The sequence below is a fragment of the Malania oleifera genome, chromosome 6, assembly GCF_029873635.1.
Source record: "Malania oleifera isolate guangnan ecotype guangnan chromosome 6, ASM2987363v1, whole genome shotgun sequence".
NCBI classification, from domain to species: domain Eukaryota; kingdom Viridiplantae; phylum Streptophyta; class Magnoliopsida; order Santalales; family Ximeniaceae; genus Malania; species Malania oleifera.
Window position 1 is genome coordinate 49595989 of NC_080422.1, and position 9467 is coordinate 49605455.

The window sequence follows — 9467 nt, forward strand, 5'->3', positions numbered from 1 at the left end:
ATTTTTAAAGGATGAGGGAAAACTAAATGAATATTAAATTTCATCCTTACATAATCATCATGTATCTAGAGAAGCTAAGCACCATCCCTATAGAAAGAACATAAAGGACCCAAATGCATCACTTTCGTTCGTTGAAATATTGAAACTCTTCTAGAAACCCTGAGCATAATATCCAGCTTTCATGGTTTTATGATTGAGATATGGATTGCTCTTGGTAATGAACATTATAGAATGCCTTAATATCTATTCTCTGATGCATCTATAATCTATAGGGACAACTATACTGATAAGGATAAGTCTAGTTGGTAGATAATCGGTATGGTTGGTTTAAAAGATTCAAAATGATGGCTTATACTACCAAGAATAATAAAATTAGTCTTTAACTGGTTTAATATCTTAGCTAGAATTCAAATTGATAGGGGGAGCATCCAAAATAAAATTTCTATCTAATTATGCTCACCAAATTGTTTAGCTTAGATTTGTTTTGGAAATACTTTTTGTGGCATGTGCTAAAATGTAGTGACTTTATTGAAAATCTTGAGTTGAAATTTGTTATTTTGCCACTTTCATCTGTTTGTCATACGATCCTTGTTTTTAAATTTATGAAATATTTAGGATTTATATGGTTTCTTTTTTTTTTTTCTCGTTATATTAAGGATGTGCTTAAATGCTTAACTAGATGAATGTTGCTTGCTTGAGCTTAAAAATTAAAGTTTCTTTTTCACCAAGCACACCCTAGTGCCTTTTTGCAAACATCAAAGGGGGATATATATGTGTGTGTGTGTGTGTGTGTGTGTGTGTTGTTTATTTACATATACTTTCATTATTTGGGAAGAAATGATTTTACTTGTGACACATCTTATTTTCTTGCTTATGAGCCTAAATGCTATATTTTTCAAACATTTGCAAAATTGTTTATGCCCAAAATACTATATGATAAAATAAGGGGGGTAACTAATTTTTAAAGAGGAGTTCTCTTAAGCTAAGTTTATTTCTTAATAACCAAAATTATTTTACTTAACTTAACCCTTTTGTTGATGCCAAAAAGGGGAGAGGGAGAGCAAAATGATAAACTTTGATCTATATTGCCTGCTACATTGTATGTGCTTAAACGTAAAAACTAAATGCATAATTTTTTTGAAATGTCTTCTGTCTTGGATATGCTTGAGCCATACTACTTATCTTTATATTATGCATATTCTTAGGAAGAACCTTTTTGGGCTAAACCCCATTTTGCTCATGCGTGTTTGTCATCATAAAAAATGGGGAGATTGTTGACTTTTTGAGTCTGAAATCTGGTTTTGATGCTGACGAAACACAAGGATCTTATGTGTGTATCTAGTTTGTAAGCATATTTACAATACAACACACACATGAAAGTGGATAGTGGAAGCCAGAAGACCTTAAAGCTCACATCCATTGGCATTTTAAGACAAAATAGCAAAGAAGAAGATATTTATTCTAATTGTAATTGCATTTTGTTTTAAATTTGGTCTATAATAATTGCATGGCATGCATGATGTGGATATAAGCTCAAACACCATAAAATGAACTTAGGGATCAACTTCGGTCAGACGACGCCGGATTTTTGAGCTTAATTTAAAAGCCTAGGCCATAGATTGATTTTAGGTCCCCAAGCACCTCAAAACAAGTCCCTTTACAATTTAGAATTAATTATTTTGTGAATAGGGGTGACTTCAAATGAGATTAGGACTTAAATGCACAAAGTTAGTGTATTTGGTTGACCGAACCCTAACATATAGAGCAACTTCGGTCGACTGAACCTCCCAGGGTCAATAGTTGACCATTTGGTCAACCAAGTTTGAAATGAACTTCAACGCTCTGGTTGACCGAACTGGCACGTGGGAAATCCCAATGTTCTGGTCGACCAAACCTCCAGTTATGATATGTCCTGGTCGACCGAATATCGAACTTCGGTCAACCGAACTTGACCTAGTCAACCGAACCTCAAAGAATCCAAACTCGCACAAATAGGATCGACCGAACCTACCGTTCAAAAATGCGTCGGTCGACCGAACTTGGAAATATAGTGGACCGAACCTTGAATATAGTCGACCAAACCTCTCGGGTTGGTCAATTTTTTACTGCAAGTAAATGAGGTTAATTTTAAATAAACATCATTAATTTTTTTCTAAAATGACCTCTACATCCTCAACGGTCATATTTTTCCCTAAGTCTATATATACCCCTTCATTTGTCTTAATTAGCAGTTGATTAGAAAAATCATTAAGAAAAATTATCTCAAATTTTTATACTCATTTTTTATTCTCTCTTTATTATTACTTTGAAAAATCTATTTTCAAAAGAGCATTAAATTTATCTTGGGCATTTGTTTTTACAGATCATATTGTTTACTCTCATATCTTGCTTATTCTTTCAAATCTTATTTTTGAGAGTAAATCAAAGTTTTCTTCATATATATTCATTGATATATATCTTTGTAGAAAACTTGTTAATTACTTGTGAATCTTGCACACATATTGCAAGACTTCAAAGGTTCATATATTCTTTAGTGCAAAATTATTTTTGAGCAAGAATCCTAGTTCCCCTAAACTTTATTTGAAAAACTAGTTTTTGGGAAAACTCTTAACATATTGAAAAGAGTACCTTGAGCATATTCCTATTTTAATATCTTTGTTTGGAAGATCTCTTACTCTTGCTAGTAACAAAATCATTTTTCTCACATTGAGCTTTAATTCATATCATATGTGAGTGTATTTCTGAGCTTATTGTTGTACACATTTACTTGCCTTAGAAGCACATCTGTTATACGCAAAAAATTATTTTATTGTCTGTTGTATTCCCAGCAGGTAGTCGGAAGAGGGAGACTAGTCTTGTGAATAGTCCCGGATTGACTTTGACCTGGTAAGGAAAGTTAGGTGTACCATCTTGGTAAGGTGTTGTATTAGATGCTGCTCCACCCGTTAAGTGAGCCTTAGTGGAATCCTCTTACTCGTTAGCTTGAGGTAGGGACGTAGGTAGTGTTAGCCGAATCCTGATGACATTTCTTGTGTCGACTCTTAAATTCATGCACTTTAATTTCCTATACATGTATGCTTGATTTAATTAATTATGAATGTGTGCATGATTTAAATATTGTGAATGATTAGGAAATATTTAGACAGACTCTAGGTAGTGGTATACTATTGTTGGATTAGTTAAACCTAGGCATAAATTTTAAATACCCAATTCACTCCCCTCTTGGGAATACGCCAATTTCAATAGAGTACAAGAACCTTAAGCTTTAATTCAACAAATACTTAGAAAATAGTTTCTTAGAAAATATTCAGCAAGAACTCTTTGAATGTGAAAGAATTTGATCAATAGATGATTTTTTTTTTTATCTTTTTTGGTGTATGTAATCCTTGAGTTTAGCATGTATTTATAGAGTTTAAAAAGTATTTTTCTTGTTGCCCAAATTGTTTGGAGTATTCCCCAAGTTTTCACAAAGTTTGGTGGCTAAGAAATCACTTTTGGAAAGTTTCTTAATTGTCAAAAATTTGAAGTTTACGAAGGTCAGTCACTTGTCAAAAAGTGTCAGGCGTCTAACTTAAAAATCCAGCATATTTCAAAAGTCAATGCTGTGTTAGGCGCCTGAGTTTGTTCAGTTAGTCGCCTGACTCAACCTCAGAAATAAATCAGTCGCCTGAGAAGGATCTGTGAGGTGCTTATTAGTTTCGACCACCCTCAGTATTTTGGTCATAACTTTTTCTATATAACTCCAAATTGGACGTTCTTAGTATCAACAGAAAGCTAAGAGAAAATATCACAACGTTCATGTTGAGCACATTTTAAGATAAGAATTTTTTGATGGAAAAAAGTGCTCATTGATGCAGATGAAGAAAAAAGAAGGGAATTTGGAGAATCCTGTTTTGGTGCTTTTCATTCCAAAAATAATTTTAACCTTTTTGAAATAACTTTTGACCGTATAAAAATATTTTCCAAATATTTTAAAGGTATCTAAGTCCAAGTAATTAACTTAAAAGTTTCCTATATCTATATTGAAATCGTTTAAAATACTTACATGAGACTTCTTAAAAGACTATAACTTTCTAAATATTAAGTCTTCATGTATTTGTTTTACTCTCCGTATCTTCATGTTTTTGCTTTACTTTCGATATCTTCATGTATTTGATTTAATTTCCTTCATAAGTCATTAACTTAAGTACATACTTCATGAAGTTTTTCTAACTTTAAGTACAAGCTTTCAATGGACTTTTCAAGTAGTTGACCTTGGTCTTTTATCAACACTCTTGAGTCTTGAAACTTCACTCAACCAAATATGTTAAATTTCTTTACTTTATTATTATCAAAATGTAAGCCTTGTGAGACCAACAACATAGTTATAGGTGTATGCATGCATGTAGATGTGTGTTTTGCATGTATGCGTGTTTCTTTCATAAATTAATGCATGTATGCATGTAGGCATGTGACAGTGCATGTGCACGCTGTGGATTTTCCATAGGTGTATACATGCTTGTGTGCATGGTATCATGCCTGTGAGTGTGTATAGCAATGTTATTGCATGCATATAATGTAGGTTTGTATGGATGTGTGTGTGTATGCATGAGATGATGTAAGCTTGCATGGATGTAAGATGATGTATGTTTGCATGGATATATATATATATATATATATATATATATATATGCATACATGGGATGATGTATGTTTGCATGTGTGTGCATGAACATATGTGAGTGCATGTGTCATTACAAGCGAATGCATGCATGCATCCATGGTATGGCATTTGTATGCATGTGTCATCATAGGATGTTCATGCATGAGTTTGTGAATGCATCTGTGTCCATGCATGTCAGAGTATATGTCGAGGTGTAACATACTATACATGCATGCAGGTGTAGATATTTTTGTATGGTGTGTGTGTGATATTGATATGTATTTAGATATTTGTATATGTATATTAGTGTGTGTTTTAGCATATATGCAAAGTAGTAAATATATATATCAGTATGAATATATGAATAAATATATATAAATGTTTATAAAATATATTTGTATTTAATATGTAATAGTGTACAAGTGTGTAAATATGCATTAGTATGTATATTTAAATATGTATATGTATTTAAGTATGTACATGTACATGTATATATATATATATTTATATATAATATGTATGTACATGTATGTGTATAGTCATATATATTAATATATAATATGTATCTAAGCATGAATGATATGTATAGGTGTAAAATATGTCTCTATACATTATATTGATAAATATATAGATGTGTGTGTGTGTGTATATGAGTGAATTGTCATCATTTTAATTCCTTATTAATCTTAAAAATCTCAAAAAAATTTAGAAAATATCCCAAAAATTAAATTTTATCTTTTTGACTTCCCAATCAAATTCTAACCAATAATAAAATAAGGAAAAATATTTATTGTATAATATTACCTTCCTATCATCCCCAGACATGACCGAAATTTTTAACCATTGCAGATCATATGATCAAAAAATTTATAATTTCAATCAACATAAAAAGTATTTTCAAAGGAGGGGTGCGATTAGGAATGTCTTAATTGTTGGGGTTCCTCTCTGCTCAAAAGTAATTACCAAAACCTTAGGTTTTCAATTCCAACAGCCACCGTTTGGAAATTTTAGACGGATCAAAGAAATTTTCACTGGTCTGCCAACCCTTTGCGAGAAGGCACCCCTTCCCCCAAAGTTACTCGGCTATTTTGTCAATTTTGACAATTCTTCTTCAGCACCAACAGTTCTCAAAAGAATTCTTCGGCACGTTTACTTCTAGAGTCGGGCTAATCACTCTTTCCGTATGATGGACTGGTCGGACTTCATGTCGCTCTGCTATACCCTTGGATTATAAGATTTTTTAGGCTGATTCTTGTGTATTAGATCAGCTCTGCTTTGCTTGTTTTTGCTGCTGTTCAGAGTCTTGTTTTTCTTCTTCCCCTTCAGGATCGATTCATAAAACTTCTTGCTTGCTTATCTGACCCCTCTTGAATAAAGATCCTTTTACCTCTTTTATGTGTGTGTGTGTATACATACCATGAAATGGTTGTTTGTATATGAAAGTATTTAGGTGGAAGAACTTATTTCTCGTTTTAAGTGGTGTCAAACGCAACCTAAAAACAGTAGAAGAAATTGAATAATCAAATGCTTCAAAAATAAAAAAAAAACCAACTTATTCATTAAGAGGTAATTAAGCGTACACAAGCATGATTGAGATGGGGGGAAAGTAAGCACACGGCATTAATTCAATGATAACCAAAACAGAGAGAGAGAGAGAGAGAGAGAGAGAGAGGGAGAGGGAGGGAGGGAGGGAGAGAGAGAGAACACAACACATACAAAGGCGGAGAGCACAAACAAAGCCATACGAACTGGGAGGTAGCACAAACACCACAAGGAATATATATATATATAGGAAAAGCTAGTAATCTTCGGGAGCCAAAGGCTGGTGAGTGTGATGCGGGGTGGTCTGGTCCGAAGGTATGACCATGAACTCGTAGATGAGCCCAGCGATTCCCCCTCCCACAAACGGACCCACCCAGAACACCCAGTGGCTCCTCCACCTCCACCCCACCACCGCCGGCCCAAATGCCCTGGCCGGATTCATTGACGCCCCGTCGAAAGGTCCACCCACCAGTATATTCGCCCCCACTATGAACCCTATCGCCATTGGTGCTATCGTCCCCACGCTCCCCCTCTTCGGATCTATCGCCGTCCCGTACACCGTGTAGACCAGCCCAAAAGTCATCACTATCTCCAGAATCAGCGCGTTCCACTCCCCCACTCCCGCCGACAACGAAAACCCAACTGGTCTCTGAATTAAAAATGATCAACAACAACAACAACAACAACAACAACACCATCTGTAATTAATCACGTCAAATGATCTACTAAGAAAGTTTTTTTTTTCCCCCTAATGATTGAGAGAGACAGAGATCTGAACGTACCATGCCGTCGGTCGCCAGCCTGAGGAGGAGAGCGGCGACGACGGCGCCGAGAAGCTGGGCCACCCAGTAATAGAAGGCGCGGAGGAGGGAGAGCCTGCCGCCGACAAGGGCGCCGAAAGTGACTGCGGGGTTGACGTGGCCGCCGGACACGCTCATGCTCGCTGCTACTGCCGAAAACAGCGCCAGCCCGTGTGCCAGTGCGACGGACACCAGTCCGGACGCTTCTAATGCTGCCTTCTCCCCGTACAACTTTCCAAGAGCGAGGACCGAACCTTCGCCTGCGAACACGAAGATGAAGGTGGCGACGAGTTCTGCCAAGGTGGCTCTCATGGAGTCGGGGTGGGTCGCCTCTTCTGCCCTTCCAAGCGCATATCTACGTGGGGGAGCCATAGATGTACGTGTCCCAGTATCTGTCTGTATCAACTATTAAGCAGCTGATTTAAGTAAAACTAGCTTCCAATAACTCCTTGCAGTCCTGGATCGCCGGTGAGCAAGGACCCAACACCTAAACTTTTTCTGTGCGCTAATGAACTTCGGATGTTATTTTGCTATTCTGTCTGCTCTTGTTTTTAGTTTTCTGCATCGGACAGCTAACGAAGGAGTGGTTGCATGAGGAGCAAGTGGAGTGGGGTTTTGGTTTTAGGGTGGAGAAACAGGGAGGGAGGCATGTGTGCAGCTGGGTGGTGGAAAGGAGCGGCAGTGACACGTACTGAGGTACGTGTTAGCTGTAGATGAATGCAGTGTCAGCAATTTTTTCTGGCTGATCGAAGCCGTCTCTATCTCTTTCAATATTTTGTTTATTTTAATTTTCAGCGAACGTGTTTTCTTTCAACTTTCGGATAGAAGATGCAGAGGCTGAGTCGACTTCTCAGGGGGAATCATTTTGTCCTTTTTTTTTTCTTTGTTTTTTTTTTGTTTTTGTTTTTTTTGTTTTTTTTTTTGTTTTTTTGTTTTTCGTTTTAGGGTTAAAAGCTAGTGGACTTTATGAGGATTGACTCTAAATAAATAAATAAAGACCTCCTTTAAAATTTTAAAAATCTTTAAATTTCTAAACTGGTCTTGAAGTTTATCAAATAAATACATTTCTTTCCTACAACTTTTAAAATTTTTTTTTAAGTATAAAAGTTTCAATAAATAAATGTCAACATAATTAAATTATCAAGAAATTTGTGAAATTTTTGATATTTTAAGAGAAATTCTTGAGAATTTTAAAATCTAAGAATTGAAACTTTTTTTTGGTTAAAAATCGAGAAAAATTAGTATTTTTTACTTTTTTTAATAGGATAAAATTGAGTAACACCTTGAGTTTTTTTTTTTTTTTTAAGAAATGACACTTTACCTCTTTTACTTTCAAAAATTATGAAAAGATTTCTTAAATTTAATTTTCATTGACAAAATAAGCTTTCAATTAGTTGAGCACTAGTCAACTGTTATGCATACATGAAAATAAATAATTTATTTTAACCATAATAAAATAATATTTTAAAATGAAACATCTTAATGAATCAAATTAAATAAATTGGTGAATATAATGTCTTGAAAATGAATTACTAAACAATTTGAAAATCTACTTGATTTTCAAATTAACTAATCTATCTAGTTCAATAGCTTTAAATCAACAAATTGAAATCAACATAACAAAAAAAATCTTTTATTGTTTCAATTTTTTTTTAAAAAATATGCATAAAAAATTATAAATAAATCATAAAAATATCTAGTAAGTATAATACTATTAAATGTTTGTTAAATGTAATTTTCATAAAAGTTTAATGACTACACACATTAAAAAGCAAATAAAATATAATTCAATATTTTTAAATTCAAGTAACTTATCAAACAAAAATGAAAAATTAAAATTTTAAAATTCATTCTTTATAAATTAAAATTATTAATTGGATGTTAGTTGTTCTATATGTAAAATATGAATGCTAAATGGATAAATTAAGGAACACTCAAATTATATTAATTGGTTAATAATTGCTTGAGAATTCAATAACTTTTTTTTTTGGATTAGTATCGGGTATCCACGCGTTCGTTTTATGGTTCACGTGACTAATCTTGTGCCCCTTGAAGTTGATCCCACAACTCTAAAGGGAGGGTAAATTCAGGAGGCCAAGGGCAGAAACGAATTCAATAATTTTTCTTGATTTCTATGTTATTTAATATAGTATTCAACTAGACCCAAAAAGTAAGCCACAATTCGACTAACCATTTGATTTGAGTTAATTTTTTAAAACTATATTTTATTTATTAAAAATATATTTAATCATTTAATTTTATGAAATTTACAAAGAAAATATTTTGTAGCAATATAATCATTTAAGTATTTTTTTCTTGAAATATTAGTATTATTTATTTCTTTTTATAATTTTTAATTTATAATAATTTAATTATGTTGTTATTTTTATGTCAAATGATTGACCTGACTTAGTCGCAAAGTGTTCGATTACTTATAAGTTTAGTTTTTAAAACATATTGTAATTAACTTACCAATTTTTCCA

General features: G+C 33.6%; 1 protein-coding gene across 1 annotated transcript; it reads right to left on the bottom strand.

Moving 5' to 3' along the window:
• Positions 1-6179: 6179 nt before the first annotated feature.
• Positions 6180-7756, bottom strand: LOC131157385 (probable aquaporin TIP3-2). The gene is made up of 2 exons (XM_058111492.1): positions 6967-7756; positions 6180-6833 (listed from the first exon to the last, which is right to left on the bottom strand). Exons 1-2 carry the CDS (start codon positions 7354-7356, stop codon positions 6441-6443), a joined length of 783 nt encoding a protein of 260 aa, XP_057967475.1. The 5' UTR covers positions 7357-7756; the 3' UTR covers positions 6180-6440.
• Positions 7757-9467: the final 1711 nt, after the last annotated feature.